The following is a 25,478-nucleotide window of genomic DNA, read 5'->3' on the forward strand; positions in this document are numbered from 1 at the left end:
CATCGAAAACATGCCTGACAGAGGGACGAAAAATCAGCCCATAAAGATTGGAGAATTTTCCATCGACTACCATATCTTATATTGTTTCCTTAAGGATAATCAGGCCAGACCCACATATCCATGTCCTTACATGTGGCCATTCGTTGGATAGAGCCTTGGTGTCTTAAGTTCAAGTTGTTTCCTTATTTTTCTAAAATGTACTCTCACTTTTTTTATACCCCCTTTCCATTACACCCCAACTCTGGCCATAGGATGTGATGTAGCTAAAGCATCACGTTCTGTTCTCTGCCTGAGAAGCGGTAGAAGCCAGTTTTGTCCAATTGTGTAGGCGTCACCCCTTAATTCTTCAAGGCTTCTCTGTTCAGCACTTTCCCCATGGTTCTTCTGTAGTCAAGGTAACTGTGCTTAACTAGACCTGTGGTACAACCTGCGTCAAAGGGTCTATTGTCTGCAGGCATATGTATAATACTGCACCAGCTGGTCAAGCTTGCTCAGGGCTGCTTATTCAGTGAAGGTGTGTTTTAGACAAAGGCTATATTAACTATACTAGTTAGCCCATGATGCTTTCTGCTGATGTCATTATCCTCTCATATTTTGACCCTTATCCCTTAAAATCTGCAACCGCCATTTTAATGTAATTGCTTCTCATGATTAAATGTAACTTGGATGCCATTAAGACAACATTGCAATTTTAACAGTCTACTAAGCAGAGCATCCGTCATACAGAGACCTGCGCTCAATGAAACCTGTCAGGTAAGCTTAGAGCATACCTACGGGTGTAGGGCCACGATGTTCCTATAAGCCCCACAAAAAAGGCTTGGATTGCTGCTATCCCCCGTTTCCCCCCTAGCCATCTGATCCATGAAAACCGGCCCCCCCACCCCCCCCACCCCAAAACCCACCATCACTGTGATTTACTTTGATTGGTGACCTCTAAGGAGCCCAATTTTTACAGGCCCAAAACGACAGAGTTTCATGGCTCCACCAACCTGATTGGGGTGGACACTTGGCATGCGAAATGTTAATTGGACGGGCAGTCCCGTGAACGGCTGGCTCAGGCCTTGGCTCAGCTAGACCAAGAGCTTAAACAGGCATAATGAGTCACAGTAGATTTAACCAAAGACCTGTACGGGATTAAATAAGGAGACAGATATCCTCATGTATCCATGTATTATTTATTGCCTACATAACAACAATTCACCTACAGGAATACAGTCATATTCTAAATAATTCACCAATTCAAACATGTATTGATGAGGAAAGGAAAATTATTGATATTATAAGGTCTCTTGCAATATTTCCCTTTGCTTACTTTACATTTTTGTAGCTTTTGATTTTTTTTGTGTGTGTTTAATCTAAATTTCTGCCTCTCCTCACGTGTTGACCTGAATGTGAGGTGATATATCCTCAGCGTGATTTCTATTTAAGGGCCAGTTTTCCGGTTTCATTCTCCTGCCTGGGATTCTCGCCTGTCAACAATACATTTTGAACATTCAGGCATGCACCGACTGAATTTAATGGTCAGAATATAGTGTCCAGACTTCAAATATGCACTGTCTGGAGCACAAAGTCAGAATACTGCCCTCTTAATGGCAACTCTAGAGGGATAATCCATTCCTCCAGCCTTTATTTACTTCTCTAGTATTTATTCATACAGTTTGCGCTCGTCAAAGGGACAGACACTAGTGCTGGGAAATATAGTAACAGGAATAGGCCATTGAACCTCTTAAGCCAGCTCCGTCGGCATTTAATTAGATCATAGCTAATCTATATCTTAACTGCCTACCTTGCTCCATCAGCCTTAATACCCTTACCTAACAAAAAAATCTATCAAACTCGGCTTAGAAATTTTCCATTGACCTCCCCCCCACCAGCCTCAACAGCTTTTTGGGGAAGATTTCCAGATCTCCGTTTTGAGCATCTGCTACTGACACCAAACACTCGCAACAGCATGGTTAGATACAAGTTAGGAGAACGGCTGCCTCTACCCTGCCCTACAGTTTATTTGTGTTTCTTTGCCTCCCCCTCTCCTCCCTCCCCGCAATCTCCAAAGAGTGTCTCTTTGCTGCTGGGTATTAGCGCTCCAAAGTCCAGTGTAGTATTATTAGAAGGATGCAGATTCAAGGCTCAGTTTCCAATTGAAGTTCTGCAAGAGCAGAACCTAGAATCTGAGATAGAGAGGGAGAACAATTGCAGAGGAGTATCCTCCTCTAGGGGGCTACTTCCTTATGGTTTCAGTGAATGACATTCCCAATTTAATGCCAGTTTGTATCCAACTCTGGACATTTTAGTGCAGTGAAACCCTGGGAACTGGGAGATTCCTCCAAATTCATTTGACTTTCCTCCCATTGACCTGGGCATTCCCAAAATCAGATTACAGACTGTGTTCTATTCTACTGCATTGCTTATTCTCCCCAATCCACAATTGTTTAACCTAAATTAAATATACAACTAAAGGAGGGACATCTTCCCTCTATGTTCACAGGCAACAACAACGATTTGCTGTAGCACCCTTAGCCAATAGAATATCCCAAGGTGCTTCATAGGAGCATTATCGAACACAATTTGACACCAAGCCACCTAAGGAGATATTAAGATAGGTGACTAAAAGCTTGATCAAAGAGGTAGGTTTTAAGGAGCGTCTTAAAAGGAGGAGAGAGAGGTAGAGAGACAGAGAGGGTTAGGGAGAGAATTCCAGAGCTTAGGGTCTTGCCCGCTGAAGTCATGATCGCCAGTGAAAATTGGGGGAGCGCAAGAAACCAGATAGAATTGAAGAAGTGCAGGGATCTTGGATGGTTCTAGGTTACAGAGATAAGGAGGAGGCCATGGAGTGTTTGTAAATAAAGATGAGAATTTTTACATCAAGGCATTGTCAAGGGCAATGCCAATGTAGATCAGTGAGCAAAAGGGTGATGGACGAATGGAACTTGGTGTGAGTTAAGATACATCAACCCTCAAGGAACAAATATGCACCAACATATCACAAAGGGCTTATAAGTGATTTAAGCCACTCAGAGCACAATTAATGAATCTTTTGTGTAGATCCGGCTTCCACTGTACCTACTCTCTGTTGACTCAAGCAACTCCTGCCAAGCAATGAACCAGCTCAACTTGAGTCATTTGTAGTGGGAGAAACCTAAATAGCTTTACCTCCCATTTCACTGCTTTGGATCTCCCTGTGCAACATACTCTTCACCAACTGGGATCTCAGGCTTCTCTCAGTGCCACTCTACAGTTAGTTGTCAGGAGGAGTGTGCACAAGAGAAACATGCGTCCGGGATGTTCACATCTCACAGATGGGGAAGCACCTGGCACTAAGTTGCTCCTCACCATCTGATCATGCCAAGATGGAGACTGAGAGCGCACTGTTTGGGAGTGGGAGGTTTTGGTTAGAGGGGGTGGTGGTAATGTGAGGGAGGCTCTGAGTCTAACTTGTCTATGGTGGAGCCTGTTTCTAAGTTTGATAACCAAAGAAATAGTTGTATTCCCAATTCACACAGGTAACAACACAACAAAAGCACTTGACTAGAACTGAAGCAAAGGAATCAGGGTCCAACCTCCATTACGCAAACTGCCCCCCAACTCCATGTATTTTGTTTGTCTCATATACATTAAAACCAGTTGGGATCTGTGTCAGTACAGAAGCCAAACAAGGCTTAAACAAAGGGGAAATATATAATTATACAGGATCATGGTGTATAACTGTCTATGCATATAAGGAGAAAATCACCTACTAACATTTACATGAAGATAAAATGTATATTAGAATAGAACTGTATAGCACAGAAGGAGGCCATTCAGCTGACCATTCCTGTGCTGATTCTTTGAAAAAGGTAACCAATTATTCCCAATCCCCCTGATCTTGCCCAAAACCTCGAAATTTTTTCCCTTTCATGTATTGGGTCAGTTGGTTCATTAAATATTAGCGTTGAGGTCAGGTAATTTTTCTGACATCACTAGGCAGTTTAGAATTGTGACATGGAGGGGAATCAGCAAGAGGTGGGGAGTTACTGCAAACAGGCAAACGTAACTCATCTTTAGTCACACTGGGATTACAGGTCAACTGCACCCCATCTGCATTTCACAATAAATATTTCAGCAATCAAAACACACTGTAGCTATTTGTCATTGAGTATGCGACTTGTCTAAAGAAACTGTTTTGTGGCAGCGGGTTGAACGATATCCACTAGATCCTGAGGCAACATCAGCCAGTCTTGAGGACGACGCTTTACTGAAGGTCCTTAAGAGCGGTGTTGCTTTCAAAAGCAAAGGGATCAGTTGTTGTTGTTCTTGTTGGTAATCCACCAGTATGCTATAAACAGTAAAGATAATAACGTAAGAACATAACAAATAGGAAATGGAGTCGGCCTTCAAGCCTGCTCCAGCATACAAGATCATGGCTGGTCTTCTGCCTCAACTCCACCTTCCTGCACTGTCCCCGTTTAATGCCTAAAAATCTATCAACCTCTGTCTCGAATGTAGTCAACAACTGAGAAGCCACAGCTCTCTGTGCTAGAGAATTCAAAAGATCCACAATCCTTTGACTGAAGAAATTTTCTCCTCATCTCAGTCCTAAATGGCCGAATACCTTACCCTGAGCCTGTTGTCCCGTGTTCTAGATTTCCCAGCCAGAGGAAACATTTCCTCAGCAGAAAACAGAATTTTGCAACAATATATAAATTGGACAGAGCGAGGAATGGATTTTTTTTCCCTCTCCAAACTCCCCACTCCTTCTCTCAAGGTGCCTAACCAAGCTGGGGTCTGGTTCCAAGGGAAATGTCCATGAGTATGCCTAGATAATGGTCGTCTGATTTTAACTCAGGAATGACAATGAGGCGGGGAGGAGGAGGCCGAGTTGAGTATCAAGTCCTCGTGGCCTCGGTTGGGCGATCCTGCTTGCTCCCTGTCAGCCGCCTGTCCGAACACCAGCTGAAAGTAGCAGCCTGGTGTCAGGCAGGAGAGTCAAGAGGCAGGAACAGTCACCAACACTCAGATAAGTCACGGGTTTTTGGTGGGGATCTGAGTCTTGACTTCTTCTTCTTGCGTATAACATCTTGCAGTTTTACAAAGCTACGCTCATGTCAGACAGTCAAGTCACAGCGCTGTGTGATGTTATTAGGTAGATTGCTTTGAATCCTGCAGCAAATTTACTACTGATGCCAATCCTAAAGTTTGCACCATTTGTCCTTTAGGTCAAAACCTCAAAAGTGTTTGCAGAGCACCAGAGAGGTTTGCATGATTTGAGTCACATATTCAGGAACCTTGAGATGGGAAGGAATGGGAAATCCAGAACAAGGAAGGCCTAAACTTTCCTAATGGCGCCCAGAGAATCGTTCCTGTCTCTCCTTCTCCTGGCCCCAGGAGGGAAGTTAAAAGAAAGAATTTAAAAGTATATCTGTTTGACCTCTTCTGGCCATGGCTCTTCTTCCTGCTCACACATTTCTTCTTTGTTCATAGGATGAGTTTGTCGCTGGCTAGGCCAGCAATTATTGTCCATCCATAATTGCCCTTGAGAAGGTGGTGATGAACCGCTGCAGTCCATGCGGTGTAGGTACACCCACAGAGCTGTTAGGGAGGGAGCTCCTGGATTTTGACCCAGTGACAATGAAGGAATGGTGATGCATTTCCAAGTCAGGATGGCGAGTGACTTGGAGGGAAAGTTGCGGATGGTGGTGCTCCCATGCATCTGCTGCCCTTGTCCTTCACCTTGGTGAGAAAAGCCACAATGGCTTCCCCCCACGCCACTGGTCAAAATAGCAGTTGGACCTCAATGGTTAAGGAGGGACCTAATAGAAATATTCAAAACTATTTAGGTTTTGGCACAGCAAATTGGGAGAACTTTTTCCTCTGGCAAGTGGGCTGGTAACCAGAGAAATATTTGGCAAAAGAACTAGAGAGATATGAGGAGAAAATATTTCACACATACTGTTGGTAAGATCTGAATTGCACTACCTGAAAGGAATACTGGAATCAGATTCAACAGAACCTTTCAAAAGGCAGTTGGACATGGAGTTAGACCATAAGATCATAAGACGTAGGAGCTGAAGTAGGCCATTCGGCCTGTGGGAGAATAAAATACATCTACAGGATAACAAAGGGTTAAGTGGTTAAACCATAGTGGAATAAATACAACGAAGTCTCCTTGCACCAGTAGCAGACAAACCTGCGCTGTCAGCTATCGTGAAGGAAGAAAAACAAGTATCATAATCAAACTACCAAGAGTCCTTGAAACAAAGTTAGGATGTCTGTTATCAGCACATGAGACAGGGCCTAGTCATGCTATCTGTTGTCTGTCCAGATGACTAGTCGCCAGATGGGCTACTCAAGGTTTTGTGTAACTACTCAAGGTTTTTGCGTAATTATAAACTAAGACAGAACAATTGTATGCATGCCAAAGATAAAATTTCAATGTTATTAATTACGCACGCTTTTACTATAACTATGTGTGTACTCTGATGCTTCCTCAGAGTGCCGGCTAGCTCCGTTGTATGCTGTCCGTGATATCACAATTCAATAAAGACTTACAAGACAAACCTCCTGGGTCTGAGTGTTCACTCCGTTTTCCGCAACAAATTGGCGACGAGGATGGGATCCGACTGAAGTCCAGTAGCCTCTTAAGTTGGAGAGGTGATTGAAATCCTGGGCCGTCGGATCTCTAAAAAAAGAACCCTCGCGGAGAAAGGGAGGAATAACTCTCCTAAATTAGGGAGAGTACGAACTGCATCCTAGCCGAGAGGGGGATTGCAGTGAATTAGCGTCCCAGCTGAAAGGGGGACTGCCAGTAAAAGGGTAGCTACCAACCAAAGAGACTTAAGTGACCCAAAGAATCGGAGGACTTGTTAAGGAACTCTTAAACACCGGTGAGCGCATAGGGTAGGAAACGCGCCGCGCTGTTAATTGTGTTTTCTTTTCAGAAAAATGGGAGGTCGCAACAGCAGAGCGGGCTCTGCCACTCCCCCCGCTTCGCAAAGTACTAAGAACAAACCGAAACCGGCGAAACCGGAGCTTAAATCAGGAACTTTGAAGATGGGCAAGAAAACGGAAAAACGTATGAAAATGGTAACCAGGGCTCGACAAAAGGTAGGAGGCCCGCTGGTCCCTCCGGGGTCGCCAGCCGACATTGTTGTAAAAGAAACGGGTGATGAGAGGTATGCGGTGCCTTTTAACAGTGACTTATATGGCTGGACACAAGGGGAATGGCCGTATGGTGGCAGTTTTAAAATACCCCTCACCCAGGCCTGGTGGAATGGAGTGGCTAATGGGGCCAGAGATCCTACTTGGGATTTTGATCATATGATGGGTTGTTTTGAAAAATGGATGGAGGTAAAAAAGTAATAGTAGTATACCCAGGGGTTCGAGTCCCCTGGAGGTGAAAAGTAAGTAATTTCTGTGTTTTCTTTTGTGTCCATTACGGTCCTGAAATTGTCCGATATGTTTCTGATTGGGTTAAGTGGACTCAAAGTAAAGGAGAGAGCTTCCCACCAGCTGGAACTTTTAATCGGGAGAGAATTGAGCACTTATAATATGTTTTAAGGGAGGTAGATAGTCCGCTACTGAATTTTCTGTGACTTAAAAAAAAAATGAATTGATCTAAGTTACAAGAGTTGTTTGTGCTGAAGAGAGAGAGAGAGAGAGAGAGAAAGGGTACCCCTAGGGGGTTAATGAGCAATTTGCAAGCAGCAGCAGAGAAAATGTGAGCTTTTGTCAGTTTGAAGGTCCCTATAGGTGGAGCCTTCAAGATCCCTTTATTCCCCCCACTGCTACTCGAAGATTTGTTTAGAGTTAAGTTCAATATTATAGGAGTATCAATACATACCTTTATCTATGTGTTTGTGTGTGTGCAATGAAGCATTTGTATGTGAGCTTTAATGTGTTTTCTTCCCTGAATTGTCTTTTGTGTGTGTGTAGTTGAGCACTTTAGAGTCGAAAGCCCCATATTAGATTAAAGGAAAAGTTTATTCAAATATTCCAAAGTTTTGAGTATAAGGTTTGAGTTGAGATTTCTGGCAAAAATTGTAATTTGAAGGTAGTGTAAAGATAAAACAGGGCTTGCCTTTGTTTGAGATGAACCAACCTTTGTACCACCCCCCCTTACAGACTAGTAGGGAATAACCCTCATCACCAGCTTCCAAGCTGAGTGGGATTAATACATACGAGTTAGTATTCTAAAATTCTGAGAAAAAGAAATTACTTGAAATTCAGAAGGATTCTAGGAAAACGAAAAGACATAAACACAAGGTCTAGATGGTTCCAATGGATAAAAAGGGGTTTCTTATGAAGAGATGAATTAAATATTAAAGGAAATCTGCTTTCCAAAAGCAGTGGAATTTGAATTTGGGACAATCTTGAGATGTAAAGTGCAGTGTAATTTAACAGGTTACTTTATCACTAGGATGCTATCTAAGATAAAGAATGTGTCGATAAACATACTTAAATTATAACTTGGATACAGATCATTACACATGATAAAGAGGTTGTTTTAATTTTGATAGTGTAAATTACAGTTCTTACAAAGTTTAAAAATTTGAGGTTTGGTTCTTGATAAAGTTCTCAAAAGGGAATTATCATTTTAAAAGGTCTGACAACAATTGGCACTAATTCAAATGCAGCAAGCTTTTGTGTTTGTAAGTCTGTTCCCAAAATATGAAGTTAAGCTCAAGACCTTGACAAAGTTTGGCAGAAATCCAATTTTTGGCCGAGTTAATGAACCTGGGATAATTCTAAAGGAAAAGGGTCAAACACAATTTAGTGGGTTACTTTTAAGGCAATAAAATCTTTGAGAAGAAGAAAAGGAAGCAAAACATGTCAATACCTGATTTATGTTTTTAAAATTGTTATGAGAATAGTTTAAAGTCTCTCCAGACAACCTGAACAAGATAAGATGGTAACTGTTGCAAGTGTAAACTGGTATGAGGCAAGTAGGAGAATGAGTCAGGGAAAGAGGACATAATGTACAAACTGTTTTAAGGGAAATGAATTTGATAATCTGGCCATCAACTGAGGCATTGGAACTGCACAGGGGGAGATAAGCAACGATCTAGAAACAGAGATCCCCATTGAAATGGAATAGTTAATATGGCCTAAAGAGTAAGGAAACATTTTAAACAATCAAGACAATAGAGAAACTGAACTCAAGAGAACCTAAGGATGACCATGGTCAGGAAAGAAAACTTAGAGGTAAAACTATGAGGAATCTGTAGTTCAGGAATTGAAATGTAAGGAGAAATAATACTTAACAACAATTTACCACAAGATGGATACAGGTAAAGGGAAAGCTGGAAAAAGACTAAATAGATGTATCTGTATATGGTCTGTCCGCAAGAAAGACCCAAACCTCCCTGTCGCTTGCCATTTTAACACTCCACCCTGTTCTCTTGCCCACATGCCTGTCCTTGGCTTGCTGCATTGATCCAGTGAAGCCCAACGCAAACTGGAGGAACAGCACCTCATCTTCCGACTAGGCACTTTACAGCCTTCCAGGCTGAATATTGAATTCAACAACTTTAGATCTTAAACTCCCCCTCCCCCCATCCCCACCCCGTTTCTCCCGCTCCCCCCCTCACCTTTTTTTTTCAATAATTTATATAGATTCTTCTTTCCCCACCTATTTCCATTATTTTTAAATCTAAAACTAAAACCTTGTTAGTCTGTCCACCCCACCCCCACTAGAGCTGTACTTTGAGTATCCTGTCTTCCATTCTTAACTAGCACTTTTCTTAGACAAATATCACCACCTTCAACACCTCTTTGATCCTTTTGTCTGTGACATCTTTTGATTATCTGCTCCTATCACTGCTTATCTCCACAATCACCACACCCTCAACTTCTCTCTTCCCCCCCCCCGCACCCCTCCACCTTAAACTAGTTTATATTTCTCCCTTCTCCTAACTATGCTTCAGTTCTGCCGAAGGGCCATGAAGGCTCGAAACGTTAACTGATTTCTTCTCCGCCGATGCTGCCAGACTTGCTGAGTTTTTCCAGGTAATTCTGTTTTTGTAAATAGATGTATTACTGATTATATTAATGTGCTTGTGAGCTACAAAAAGTAAAACCATAGGATTAACACCTTGATGGCAGGCAGAGTTAAACGGTTCCCAGAGAGAACCATCACTGGAAGTGCAGATACTGAGCCATTGAAAGATAGGATAAGAAGGTGCACTGTAGAGTTGTGTTGGCAGTTTAAGGAATTGAGGTCTGACATGAGACAGCAGCAGGAGAGAGTAAACTGGAAGGAGTGGGGGTGCCGACCCAAATGGATTCAGATCAGGGAACTCATTTCACAGGGACAGTCATTAAAGAAGTGTGAAATCTTATGGAGATTAAACAGAAATTCCATATTCCTTACCACCCCCAGAGTCCAGGGATGGTGGAAAGGATGAACTGAACTTTAAAAAAAAACATCAATCAAGAGACAGGGAACAGCCCAATATTCTAATGCGCCGTGGGCTACCCCAAGCAGGACCGACAGGTTCACCCCATTTGAAATGATAACAGGTAAGGGCCATGCAATTACCTGAAGGTATTATAGTAGGAGGTGTAGGGCCACAGAAAGGAAAAATACAGGACAATGAAAGGGAATTAAGTAGGCAATTACATGAGTTGAGAGAGGAAGTTAAAGACTGACAGATGATTAAGGATATGGAAACAGGCAAATCCAAAGAGCAACAATGGACCATACGAGGTAATTATGACAGGTGATACATGTGCACTTGTAGATATGAGAACGGGAAGTAAACGGAGGCATTACACACAGTTAAAGATACATGACAATTGACCAAGCGGTAACCCAGAGAACGGGAGCCGATGTTAATGTCTCCACAGATCTACGATCCTGGTCGTGGGCCTATCAGTACTGGCAACAAGGTCGGGGATCATCACTGCTCATCCTGCACAGCAGGAGGAACTTTGGTACAGCATGGACAGTGCCGAATGCGACACGCAACGGGGAATGATAAATATAATAGTAGGAGAACAAGCGCTTTCAAATTGTAGTAAGGGTTTGCTTCAGATCGAGCATGGGAGGTCCGCCACTACCCAGTCACCTCCCACCTCTACTTTCACAGTCTGAGTAGAGATAATTGAAGCCCCTCAAACCACACCGACTGATCTATCTTGTCCAACTATGCATCCAGGACCGACGGATGGTTTGGCACTGGTTAATCAGAAGTTTTGTATGATAATGTACACCATGAGCTGGTACCCGTAGTCTTGAATGTATCCGGTGTCGTCCTGCCCCAATGGTGCTCAACCCATACCCAAGCACTCTATACGGCTCTGAAGCGCCAGTTGATGACTGAAGCAGTTCAGTTCAGTGGCGAGATGCGATCAGGCTTGGGAGGGAACCGCGTTAAGCGCAGCCTGATAAATGATGCCACTATGATATTCAATATAGGGACATCATTGGTTAATCCAAAGTCTGGCTACTGTGCTCGAAAGTCATGCGGGGACTATCAATAAATTAATTGAAACAAGGAAAAATATTTCAGACGAAGCGAGCAGAAATGATGTATGCAACACCTATGGAACTTGGGCACTGGAACAAGCCCGAGAAAATTTAAGACAGACTAAAGAAGGGGTAGTCCCTTTATGGGTAACTAATGAGCACTTATTGAATCTCTCACGACACAAGGATCATGACTTGACTGGTTGCCAGCTCAGGGGTTTAACACGTGTATGTAGAATGAATGTTGAATGTATAGTGAATAGTAATATGCTAATAGGCATTGTCATACCTGTCATACCTATGTCAATGACATAACTCAGGCAAGATGCCCACAGTGACTGCTGGTACAGGACCCCAGCCATGGGGCCCATTTGCACACCTACAAATGGACTTTATACAAATGCCTAAATGTACGGGATATAATTATGTTTTGGTTCTAGTATGTTTGTTCTCGCGATGGGTGGAGGCGTATCCCACCCGACGAAATGATGCTGTTGTTGTTGTAAAATTGTTGTTCATTTTACTGCTAAAGTGATAAAGGAACTGTTGAAGGCCTTACAATCCAACCATCACCCTTCCTGCCCATACCACCCACAGTCTACTGGAGCGATGGAAAGACAAAATGGTATTCTGAAAAACAAACTAGCTAAATTATGTGAAGAAATCAGTTTGAAAGGGCCTGAAGCTCTACCCTTGGCGCTCATGACTATGCGCTCTCACCCTAACTGTCTCAAGAGCTTGCATATACAGGTAGTAGAATCTCAGAAAAAGCCCACCATTGAAGACTGCCATCAATACCAGCCCGGGGACCTAGTCCTAGTAAAGACCTTCAGGAGAAAGAACTGTTTGGAACCTCGATGGGAAGGGCCTTTCCAAGTCCTGCTCACCACCCATATGGCCGTAAAGGTTGAAGGACGCCCTTGTGGATCCACGCATCGCACGTCAAGCGGACGCTGACCTCGGACGGAAGCGCTTGTGCAAGAACTTTAACTGAGCCGTCAGAATGCTGACTCTGATTTGGATCCTGTCCTGCGTGGTCCTTGCGGGAGCATGGAATACCAATTCTGCGGTTCAACGAATGCAGGGCATAGCCTCGCAAGTTAATCGGACTAAATGTTGGATTTGTACTCATTTTCCTCTATGCAAAACAGCAGCTGAATTGCATGAGAGGGTGGAAAGGACCTACCTTGTGCTGCTAACAACTCGAACGGCCCTGAAGGTTAAAGGGAAGGAAGACTGGGTGCAGGCCACTCGTTGAAAAAAAAAAGACATTGTCCGGCAACAATATAGCAGCCGTTATCAAGTGAACTAATTTGTATTATGTATTGGATACTGCTTCTTGTTATATTCTGTGAAGTGTACCCCAAGGATTCTCACCCCAACACCTTTTTGTCTTTATGCCGCGCCTATGCTAGACAAGTAGGACAGGGCGCCTGTTGGATATGTGCCCAGACTCCCCAACATGGAGGTGAGTCAAGCACCTATCAGGCAAACCCAATGACTGAGGAAGAAGTGAAGGATCTCACAAATTTCCACACCCAGTCAGATGATGCAGAATCCAATATGTTCAGGGGATGGTTCCGTCGCTCTCCACCTGCTAATGGGTGGAACCATACAGATCATGGGATAAGAATCGAGCCTCCTCAGGAGCCAATAAACGCCACCTGTTGGTGTTCGAACCTTGCAACCGGTACCTATAACCTGGGAAGCAGTAGTTGCAAAAACACCATATCTACTAGCCCTGGTAGTTATGACCCTCAAAATCCTCTAAATGGCACGTACTGGGCTTGTGGGAAAAAGCATACCCCTGGCTGCCTGGGATGCCACAATTATCTTCCTTCTTTAATCAAGATAACGGAAGTTGGGGGAAGGGCGCTACCGCTCCCACCTGGAGTGGTTGCTGCTACCTAGCATATTTGAATCCCTATCTTCGCTATATAAGTAAATTAGATATTCACCCGCATCAGCGTCTACATCGCCATGACATCTCGGAATCTGAACGATTCTGGATGATTGCTAGCCCCTCTTATGGAGCTGCCCGTAATTCCTGAGAGATTATCAACCTGGCAGCTGCACTTAGAAAATTTGCTAATTCAACGGCTGATGCTTTGATTGAGACACAGAAACAGATTTCAGCTACCACTACTGAAATGATAGCCCTACGCCTGACCGCCTTACAAAATAGAATGGCCCTTGATTTCCTCCTAGCTGAGAAAGGTGGCACTTGTGCCATGATAGGTTCAGAGTGCTGCACTTATGTGCCTGATGTTTCTGAGAACATTACTAACCTGGGACAGCATGTTATGGATAAAGTGCAAGAAATAAAGAAAGTTGGGGAAAGACTGAGTAGTTTTTATGACAAGGATTCCTGGTGGGCTACAGTAATGGGGTGGTTCTCCGGTTGGGGAAGTTGGTTGCTGTATGTTTTAATTGGGTTGGTCATAGCATGTGTGAAAGGGTGTTGTGCATGTGTTGCTCTGCGAATTTGCTGTTCCCAGGTTATTAACAGTGTCTCTACTAGATTAGGTGGTGCCCCAATGATGTGCACTGGCCCCAGTGAAGCCCACTGGTGGGGAGAAAAGGATTACCCTGCCAAAGATCGGCCTTTTCCTTATGGTTATGAACCCCCTTACGATAATGAAGATACTATTCCTCATTGGTATTAATCTAGAAGATTAACAAGGAGGGATTGTGGGAGAATAAAATACATCTACAGGATAACAAAGGGTTAAGTGGTTAAACCATAGTGGAATAAATACAACGAAGTCTCCTTGCACCAGTAGCAGACAAACCTGCGCTGTCAGCTATTGTGAAGGAAGAAAAACAAGTATCATAATCAAACTACCAAGAGTCCTTGAAACAAAGTTAGGAGGTCTGTTATCAGCACATGAGACAGGGCCTAGTCATGCTATCTGTTGTCTGTCCAGATGACTAGTCGCCAGATGGGCTACTCAAGGTTTTGTGTAACTACTCAAAGGTTTTTGCGTAATTATAAACTAAGACAGAACAATTGTATGCATGCCAAAGATAAAATTTCAATGTTATTAATTACGCATGCTTTTACTATAACTATGTGTGTACTCTGATGCTTCCTCAGAGTGCCGGCTAGCTCCATTGTATGCTGCTGGGCTCTCCGTGATATCATGATTCAATAAAGACTTCCAAGACAAACCTCCTGGGTCTGAGTGTTCACTCCGTTTTCCGCGACACGTCCCATTGAGTCTGCTCCGCCATTCAATGAGATCATGGCTGATCTGATACTCCTCAACTCCACTTTCCTGCCTTTTCCCCATAACCCTTGATTCCCTGACTGATTAAAAATCTGTCTATCTCAGCCTTGAATAAACTCAACGACCCAGCTTCTACAGCCCTCTGTGGTAAAGAATTCCACAGATTCACTACCGTCTCAGAGAAAAAATTACTCCTTGTCTCTGTTTTAAATGGGCAACCCCTTACTCTGAGATTATGCCCTCTGGTCCTAGACTCTCCCACAAGGGGAAACAACCTCTTAGCATCTACCCTGTCAAGCCCCCTGAGAATCTTATATGTTTCAGTAAGGTTGCCTCTCATTCTTCTTAACTCCAATGAGTACAGGCCCAACCTACTCAACCTCTCCTCATAAGAAAATCCCTCCATACCAAGGGGAGGTGGTGGCATAGGTGTATTGTCACTCAACTGGTAATCCAGAGACCCAGGGCAGTGCTCTGTGAACCTGGGTTCAAATCCCACCACAGCAGATGATGGAATTTGAATTCAATAAAAATCTGGAATTAAAAGTCTGATGACCATGAAACCATTGTTGATTGTTGTAAAAACCCATCTGGTTCACTAATGCCCTTTAGGGGAGGAAATCTGCTGTCCTTACCTGGTCTGGCCTACATGTGACTCCAGACACACAGCAATGTGGTTGACTCTTAAAATGCCCCCTGAACAAGGGCAATTAGGGATGGGCAATAAATGCTGGCCCAATTTTTAGAAACCCAGGATCCACCTAGTGAACCTTCTCTGGACTGCCTCCAATGCTAGTATATCTTTCCTAAGATATGGGGACCAAAGCCGTTCACAATATTCTAGGTCTGGTCTAACTAGTGCCTTGTATAGTTTTAGAAAGACTTCCCTATTTTTGTACTCCATTCCCTTTGAAATAAAGGCCAACATTCCACTTGCCTTCCCTATTACCTGTTAAACTTGTTTGCTAGCTTTTTGGGTTTTGTGCACGACCCCCTCTGTGCTACAGCTTTCTGCAATCTTTCTCCATTTAAATAATATTCAGCTTTTGAAGAGAACTAATTTGTTGGCCTATGGGGCAAAAGCCACCGGGCTGAATTTTCACTTTGGGGATGAGAAACAGGAGTTAAGATTGCTTCGGGTCCCAAACCCACCCCTAGACAGAAACACTCACTTATTGGAATTTTGACCAGACATCCCATGAATTCACGTGGAGACAGGTTCCCTGTCCTATTAAAGGCTCAAAACTGGATAGCAATCAGAAACCTTCTCGCTTGAGAGGAGCAAAAGGCTATAGGAGAGGGTACTGAGATGGTGCTTCAACATGGAGGTGCCCTCTCAGCAACTTTTTTAAAAATTCAGAAGAAAACTAGAAAAAGCAGCCAGGATCCTCTATATCATTTTTATAATATAGCAAACAGAACTGCACACAGTACTGTAAGTGTGGTCCAACCAAGGTTCGACCCAGGTTAGCATAACTTGCCTACTTTTCAATTCTATCCCTCTAGAAATAAAGCTTAGTGCTTGGTTTACTTAATTGACAGCCTTTCTAATCTTTGGCACAATTTTTAGTGATTGGTGTGTTTGTACTCCGAGATCCCTTTGTTCCTCTACCCCACCTGGACTTGCACCTTCCAAGTAATAAGTGACCTCCCTATTCTTCCTATCAAAATGTACTACCTCACATTTATCCGTGTGTTGAACTTCATTTGCCAATTATTTGCCCATTCGGAAGCTTATTAATGTCCTCCAGTAATTTGTTGTGGTCCTCCTCGGTGTTGACTATCTACTGCCCAACCTCCCAAACCTCCAACCAATCTGGTGTCATCCGTACACTTAGGAATTGTGTTCTTGATTAATGTAAGAGATTCTGAGATTTCCAATTGACCACCAAGCCTCATGGCTTTCTGAGGCAAAGGGGTCCAGATTTTCACATTTCTATATGGGCAATTACTGCTGACACCAAGCACTTACAGGTCAGGTAACGGTGAGGATAGATACAAGGTATGAGTAATGTTGCCTCTGTTCTTCTCTATAATGTCACTTAGCCCATTCTCAAACCAAACCTCAATAGCTTTTTGTAGGAGAGCTATCCTTAAAGGTTGGATGGCTTGAACTGTTTAATTGGACTCAAGTCCTTACGTTCAAATCCTGGCAGAGTTCAGTCAACCTTTCAACCATCATGGTGGATGGCATGAGTAGGGTGTTTTAGAATATGGGAAGGTCTCTGGAGATTGAGGAGTGCTCACTGCGCTTTTTGCATGCATCTTATGACCGTTATAACAACAGCAACATGTATCAGTAACACAGAGGGCAATTTAAAGCAGAGGAGTGGAGATGCAAATAAAACAAACTCTTAATAACATCATTGACAGGAATCAAAATAGGAATTGGAAGCAACAGGAACACCTTTAGTAAAACGTAAACATGTAGACATCCAATATCCAAACTGAAATAGCTATTAAGAATAACGAGTTAACTTCATGCAAATTTCTAATGTTTTGCGTCAGGTTACCCGATCAAAGGACAATCTTCTTTTCCCAGCCAAGGGTTTTAAGGGATTTCAAGCCAAGACAGGTGGACAAAGTTAGGATATAGAGCAACCATGATCCCATTGAATGGCGAAACAGGTTTGAGGGGCTGAATAGCCTCCTCCTGTTCCTATGTACCTGCAAGCTCGGCTGTCATCCTCCACTGGGGGCAGACTCAAAGTAAAAGGGGGCTGTTAAGATACATGCAGAACTTTCTTGGAGCAATATAACCCAACAACTGGCCACAGACATCCCAACTGTCATGATTTTAGTTTGAGACGTGTCATTTCAAGATTAAGGTAAGGCCCACTTGCGATGTGAGAGCTCTAAAATCTCAGGACATTTGATAGGCCTTTATAAATGGGCCTTTCGTACATCTTGCCCCTCTCCCAGATGGATCATGGATCACAGAGTACGTTATTTTATGGTAGATGTTCCTGGCATGCAGAAGTAAGCCATTTATCCTGTCGTTAAGAGATGACTTTCTAAATGAAATTAAAAAATCACCTTTATTTTGACATGGAGAAATGGCATATGAAATTCATTTTTACTATGAGGGTGTAACTCAATAATTTCACAAACTATTCTCAAAGGTTTTGGGATTGGAATGGAATCATACAACATTGAAGGAAGCCATTCAGCCCATCATGCTTGTGCCAGCTCTTTGGAAGAGCTATCTAATTAGCCTCACACACTTGCTCTTCTCCCATAGCCCTGCTAAGGCATCTGCAGCCACCACTCTTTCGGGCAGTGCACTCCAGATCATAACAACACAAAAAGTTCTCCTCATCTTCACCCAGATTCTTTTGCCAGCTTTCCCAAATCTGTGTCCTCTGTTTATCCACCCTCCTGCCAATGGAAACAGTTTTTCTCTATCTATTCTATCAAAACCCTTCTTGGTTTTGAACATCTCTACTACATCTCCCGCTGACCTTCTCTCAAGTGGTACAGTTTGAGAAAGGCACTTAGACTTTGTAAGCTTGTGGGGGTGGGGTGGGGGGGTACAGGTTCTTGCGAATAGTGCAAGGGGTGGCTGGTGACTGTGATACAGAATATGGAGTTGTACTCTGACCTACCCTTTTTCAACAGAAGGTCTAAATGGGGAAAAAAGCGAGGGAAGATAATGCAGACAACATTTTGCACACTTTGTGTGAGTAATAGTCACTGGGCAGGATTTTATGACCCAGCGGGCGGGCGGTGCCCGACCCGATTGGACGCAAAATAGCACGCGATGAGGTCAGGCGAGCATCCCGATGTTATCGTGCACTCGCGCGCTATTTCGGTCGGCGGGTGCTCACGTGAGTTGGCAACGCGCCCGCCAACAATTAAGAGGCCTATTAAGGTCGTTAATCAATTAATTAAAAGCTATTTTCGCTGCCCGTCCAACCTTAGGATTGGTGGACGGGCAAATCGGCCAGGTGGCCTTTGGATTTTTTTAGGAGACCTCATCCACGGGTGGGATGAGGTTTCCAACGTTAATTTTTAAAAACTAAAATGTTTTGACAGCATTTTTACTACGTCGCTGTTCATGTGGGTGAGTCCTATGTGGGGACCATGTTTTTTCACATTCTCAAGATCATCTTCTTGATCTTACAATTCTTCAGCTCCCTGAGGCAGCTAGCTCCCTGCCTCCAGTGCGCACGCTCCCCCGCACATGCCGCAGACTTCAGCACTCGCACTCCTCCCGCCGCCCCCCCCAACACCAGCAGCGCTGAGCTTCTCAGCGCGCCTTTCACACTGGCGGGCCGTTAGTTGGCCAGCCACCGTGAAATCGTGATCAGGTGCCCATCGCAGGCAGCGGGACCACCCACTGTGCCAGCCCAACGACCTGAAAATCCTGCCCACTGCGTGTGTTATTGGCAACGTAGTCATAACAAACACCAAACCAAACGTCAGCTAGTGAACAGGAGGAACAAAGGATTTCAGCAATTGCTTCATTATTTTGTTTGATGTCTCTCGTTGAGTCATATGATGTGAGTCATGCAAGGAGAGAAATTAATGCTCTTACGCTAGCAACTTTGCTTTGATTGTTTTCATAACCCTATTCTGTTCTGTTCTATATTTGATATGAACTTACTGAAATTAAAGAAAGAAGTAAGATACAGGGCCACAAAAAAAAATCACTCTGCTCCACCTGGGTCCAGTTTCTGTTGTACAATTTTATCCTATTTTACTGCGGTATTTTACTGTTAAATTCTTAAGTTTTGTGTTTGTGAACTGAAAGTAATGGAACCATAGAACACTACAGCACAGAAAAAAGGCCATTCGGCCCTTCTAGTCTGTGCCGAAATATTATTCCGCTAGTCCCATTGACCTGCACCTAGTCCATAACCATAATCATCGAGAAGGAAAGGCATTTGCCTGGGAGATTTTTATTTGTAGGATCAGAATATTCCTACACAGAAACTTGGGCCAGGATTTTGCCCTGGTCGGGCGGGTTTGGCAGGAGCAGCCATGAAAGCGACCTCCACCCGCCATCGGGCCCCGACTGCGATTTTATATGCTGGCGGCCAATTAAGGCCTACCCAGCGTGAAACATGCGCTGCAGCTCTGCCTGGGTCGGGGCTGGAGAAGGGCGAGCAGGCAAGTTCGTGTCTGAGCGCAAGTGCGAGCTGTGAAAGTTCCCTGAGGCACAGAGCTGCCCCAGGGAGCTGAAGATTCAAAAAAAAAAATGAAAAATAAGGAATTTTAAAATGTGAAAAACGTGTCCCCCTCATGTGACTCACATGAGCAGGAACATGTTACGAATAAAATGTTGACATTTTTGTTTAATTTTTAATTGCTGTTGGAAACTTCATCCCGCCCGTGGATGAGGTTTCCTAAAAAAATCCAAAGGCCGCTTGGCCTTTTCGCCTGCCCCGCCAACCCGTAAGGTTGGACGGGCAGCGAAAATTTTAATTCAGTTGGTACTTTAATGGCCTCAATAGGCCTGTTAATTGTCGGCGGGCACACTGCCAACTCCCACGCGCGCCTGTCGACTGCAATATCGCGCGAGTGCGCGATGATGTCAGGACGCTTGCCTGACTTCATCGCGCGTCATTTTACGCTCGTTCAGGTCAGGTGCATGCCCGCCCGACCAGCGCAATATTCTGCCCATGCAATTTGACCTGCCCATTGTTATAGGTTTTTTTTTTAAGTTGGCCTTCCTATGTGCTTTTCAAAAGATGAGTTAAATATAGAAACTAGACATTATGGAAAATAATTCCTCAAGCGACACTTGGAAAGCATAAATTGGATTCCATTGCCCTGAGTTATACTTCTACCTGCACCTCACGAGCCTCCTCCCATCTTACTTCATCAAACCCTATTAGCATATCCTTCTATTCATTTCCCCATCATGAATTATGATAAAGATCTAGAACGTGCTGCCTGAAAGGGCGGTGCAAGCAGATTCAATAGTAACTTTCAAAAGGGAATTCGATAAATACCTGAAGGGAAAATAATTTATAGGGCCTATGGGGAAAGAGTAGGGGAGTGGGATAGCTTGATCAAAGAGGCACGATGGGCTGTATAGCCTCCTTTGCTGCTGTATCATTCTAGTGTAGTGGAAGGGCAGACCATTCTTTATCACGTATGGGGGCAACAGGTAGGGTTTTTGAAAAGTTTTTATGTGAAGCAATTTTCAGATGCAGTAATATCTATCGGGATTTTCTGATCCTGCCCGTGGCGGGAATCAGAGCGGGCGGGGTGGAAAATTTGACGGACCAGCCAAAGGTCCGTTCACTCGTGGGGAAACTATTGGAAGCAATTCTGAGAGACAGAATTAATCTACACTTGGAGAGGCAGGGATTAATCAAGGACAGTCAGCATGGTTTTGTTAAGGGGAGGTCATGTCTGACCAATTTGATTGAATTTTTCCAAGAGGTGACCAGGTGTGTAGATGAGGGCAATGCATTTGACGTAGTCTACTTGGACTTCGGCAAGGCTTTTGATAAGGTCCCGCATGGGAGACTGATAACGAAGGTAAGAGCCCACGGGATCCAAGGCAATTTGGCAAATTGGATCCAGAATTGGCTGAGTGGCAGGAAGCAGAGGGTGATGGTCGAGGGGTGTTTTTGTGACTGGGTGCCTGTGTCCAGTGGGGTCCCACAGGGATCGGTGTTGGGTCCCTTGCCGTTTGTGGTATATATAAACAATTTAGACTTGAATATAGGAGGGTTGATCAGTAAGTTCGCAGATGACACAAAAATTGGTGGGGTGGTAAATAGGGAGGAGGATAGCCTTAAATTACAAGAGGATATAGACGGGCTGGTCAGTGGCAAATGGAATTTAATCGGGATAAGTGTGAGGTGATGCACTTGGGCAGGACAAACAAGGCACGGGAATACACGGTGAATGGTAGGACCCTGGGAAGTACCGAGGATCAGAGGGACCTTGGTGTGCATGTCCACCGGTCTCTTAAGGCAGCGGGACAGGTAGATAAGGCGGTTAAGAAGGCATATGGGATACTTGCCTTTATTAGCCGAGGCATAGAATATAAGAGCAGGGAGGTTATGCTGGAACTGTATAAAACGCTGGTTAGGCCACAGCTAGAGTATTGCGTGCAGTTCTGGAATCCGCATTATAGGAAGGATGTGATTGCACTAGAGAGAGTGCAGAGGAGATTTACCAGGATGTTGCCTGGGCTGGAGAGTTTTAGTTATGAGGAGAGATTGGATAGACTGGGGTTATTTTCCCTGGAGCAGAGGAGATTGAGGGGGGACATGATTGAGATGTATAAAATTATGAGGGGCATAGATAGGGTAGACAGGTGGTGGAGGGATCAATAACCAGGGGGTATAGATTTAAGGTAAGGGGCAGGAGGTTTAGAGGGGATGTGAGGAAGAATTCTTTCACCCAGAGGGTGGTGGGAATGTGGAGCTCACTGCCTGAAAGGGTGGTAGAGGCAGATATCCTCATAACATTTAAGAAGTATTTGGATATGCACTTGCGATGCCATGGCATACAAGGCTATGGGCCTAGTGCTGGGAAATGGGATTAGAATAGTTAGGTACTTGTTTGACTGGCGCAGACTCGATGGGCCGAAGGGCCTTTTTCAGTGCTGTAGACCTCTATGACTCTATGACACTTCTGGGACCAGAAAACCCCAGCCATTGTTTTTGTAAAATGCTCTGACCAGCTAAAGATTAAATAAGCCACTATTGAGATTTATAAATCTATTGTCAATATATATTGATTTCTGCTTGGAAAAAAAACCTCATGATTTATAAACCCAATCTCTTAATCTTTAAGAGTTTGTCTGCTGATTTATGAGACTCTGGAGTTAGCATTACTGCGATGAGGCTTCACAAATATGCATTATTCCTAAACTCCAATTCACTTTCTTGATCATTGATCCTTAGTCACACATACTTCCTCTCCCTCCATTGCTGCTATAGCCACACTGTATAGCTCTCCACAGATCTGCCTGTATATAGCTGAGGATATAAATTGTCTGGCTTAGAATCAACATAGGGGGTCAATCCATTCACAAAGTCATTTGATTACAATCATAACCACCATTTATATAAAGCATCTAATGTAGTAAAACATCCCAGGCACTTCACAGGAGCATTATCAAACATTTATTTGACACTAAGTCACGAAAGGGAGTATTAGGGATAGATGACCAAAATCTTGGTCAAAGAAGTAGGTCATAATGTCTTAAAAAGAGGAAAGCAAGGTAGAGAGGCAAAGGGGTTTATCGAGAGAATTCCAGAGCTTAGGGCCTAGGCAGCTGAAGGCATGGCTGCCAGTGGTGGGGCGGTTAAAATTAGGGATGTGAAGAGGCCAGAATTGGAGGAGTGCAAAGACATTGAAGGGCTGTAGGCTGAAGGAGGTTACAGTTATAGGGAGGAGCAAGGTCAGGGAGGGATTCGAAAACAAGGACGAGAATTTTAAAATCAAGGTGATGTCGGAACAGGAGCCAATGTAGGCCAGTGAGTGGTATGTCTAGGAGATTTGATTTTGAATGCAGAGAGAAGTGAATCAAAAGGATCCTAATCATTACTTTTGCCCTCGAGCTCCCCTGGTCCAAGCACCAGAATATGCCACAGGTTTTCTCTTGTCTTCTCTTGCCTGCACTAGCTGGATCCCTACACTCAGGCCTCTCCATCTAGGCTCACCTTGTTCCCTCTCTTCATTCCTGTCCATTCCATCCCATTAAACGGTTCGATGAACTCAATGAGTATGGAGTGGCCGATGCCAATTAGCACATCTGAGGCAGCTCTGGTTGTGCCAGTCATTGTAGCACATAAAGGAGGCCGTTTGGCCAGGGTGACTAACCATCTTGGATTTTCCAGGACTATCCTGTAATTAGGCCTTATGTCCCACCTCCCAGATTATGATTTCCCAGCATGCTATTTGTCCCAACTGTCGTTCCATTTTTGTATTTTTGCATGCGTCCGCCAGTCTTTGTGTTTGTACATGTGTTGACCCCAGAAGCACCATGATTTGTGCTCGGGGCTTATCAGCGCTTGTCCGTAGGGATGTTCTACTGAGCTCATGGTGGGACCTGTGGCGGTTGCACCTGCCTCAGCCTCAGCCTCAGCCTCCCTCAGTTAGCTTTTCCAACCAGCACTCCCCTCAGGGTTCACCAAAACCCCACCCCCACCCCCCCAGCAACTCACAGGTTCGCCAGAACCTCCCTACACTGTCCCTTAATTTATTCTGCAAGAGTCGGCCCCATCGATTCTATGCTGAATTCTTGATTACTTTCAGATCACTCATATCGGAGATATTAATGGCACTCCCAGTGGCTCTGTGTTAAATGGATTTCCTCCAATACACGGGAAAGGTCCAAGTTTGAACCCTGGACTGCACTGAGTTAGGTACGAATACGATGGCCTAAGGCCTAGTGTACGAAGCGGTTTTGCTGTTCTGCTCAACTCATAACCTGGACAACTTCTGGGGCAGGAAGGGAAACTGCGCTGTATTCTAGCTGGTGGAAATCAGAGAGGGTAGTTCATTAGGTAGTAATTCATCCTTTCTAATCCCTGGCAACAGAGGGCATTGCCACAGGTCTGCGAGCAGGCTTGTCTTCATGGGGTAAATGAGTGTCCCTTTGAATAGAGGGTCAAGATTAATGCCAGCTTGACTGAGGAGACTGGACCAAGAGTACCAGCTGCAAGGGGATTGGAGGAAACAAGGAGTGCCAGGCCTCATTGCAAGAGAGAGAGATAAGCGTTAATGTGAACTGGCAAAGTGCGAGGGGGAGAGAATGGACCTGCATTTCTAGGCCTGAATTTAGCAAGAAACCAGGCTGAAATGGATGCAGTGTCTCTATGAAAGAATTGGGATTTGAATGTGTCACTATGAAAGGGAGTAGGATGGGGCATAATGTCTCTGGGAAAGGGAGTAGGATGGGGCGTAATGTCTCTGGGAAAGGGAGTAGGATGGGGCGTAATGTCTCTGGGAAAGGGAGTAGGATGGGGCGTAATGTCTCTGTGAAAGGGAGTTGGATGGGGTACAGTGTCTCTGTGTAAGGGAGTTGGATGGGGAACAGTGTCTCTGTGAAAGGGGGTTGGATGGGGTAAAGTGTCTCTGTGAAAGGGAGTTGGATAGGGTACAGTGTCCCTGTGAATGTAGGTTGGATGGGGTACAGTGTCTCTGTGAAAGGGAGTTGGATGGGGTACAGTGTCTCTGTGAAAGGGAGTTGGATGGGGTACAGTGTCCCTGTGAAAGGGGGTTGGATGAGGTACAGTGTCTCTGGGAAAGGAGGTTGGATGGGGTACAGTGTCCCTGTGAAAGGGAGTTGGATGGGGTACAGTGTCTCTGTGAAAGGGGGTTGGATGGGGTACAGTGTCCCAGTGAAAGGGGGTTGGATGGGGTACAGTGTCTCTGTGAAAGGGGGTTGGATGGGGTACAGTGTCACTGTGAAAGGGAGTTGGATAGGGTACAGTGTCCCTGTGAAAGTAGGTTGGATGGGGTACAGTGTCTCTGTGAAAGGGAGTTGGATGGGGTACAGTGCCTCTGTGAAAGGGAGTTGGATGGGGTACAGAGTCTCTGTGAAAGGGAGTTGGATGGGGTACCGTGTCCCTGTGAAAGGGAGTTGGATGGGGTACAGTGTTCCTGTGAAAGGGAGTTGGATGGGGTACAGTGTCCCTGTGAAAGGGAGTTGGATGGGGTACAGTGTCTCTGTGAAAGGGAGTTGGATGGGGTACAGTGTCTCTGTGAAAGGGGGTTGGATGGGGTACAGTGTCCCTGTGAAAGGGGGTTGGATGGGGTACAGTGTCTCTGTGAAAGGGAGTTGGATAGGGTACAGTGTCCCTGTGAAAGTAGGTTGGATGGGGTACAGT

General features: G+C 44.5%; 1 protein-coding gene across 1 annotated transcript in view; it reads right to left on the reverse strand.

The window, feature by feature from the left end:
- Positions 1 to 1,163: 1,163 nt before the first annotated feature.
- The window catches only part of LOC144688411 (N-terminal EF-hand calcium-binding protein 1-like), a 171,446-nt gene continuing 147,131 nt past the window's right edge, over positions 1,164 to 25,478 (reverse strand). Inside the window, exon 14 of the mRNA XM_078554908.1 lies at positions 1,164 to 4,312. Within this exon, the coding sequence (XP_078411034.1) occupies positions 4,275 to 4,312 (38 nt within the window). The 3' untranslated portion in view covers positions 1,164 to 4,274. The remainder of the gene's footprint in view (positions 4,313 to 25,478) is intronic.

Source organism: Cetorhinus maximus, chromosome 13 (genome assembly GCF_964194155.1).
Source record: "Cetorhinus maximus chromosome 13, sCetMax3.hap1.1, whole genome shotgun sequence".
Classification (NCBI taxonomy): domain Eukaryota; kingdom Metazoa; phylum Chordata; class Chondrichthyes; order Lamniformes; family Cetorhinidae; genus Cetorhinus; species Cetorhinus maximus.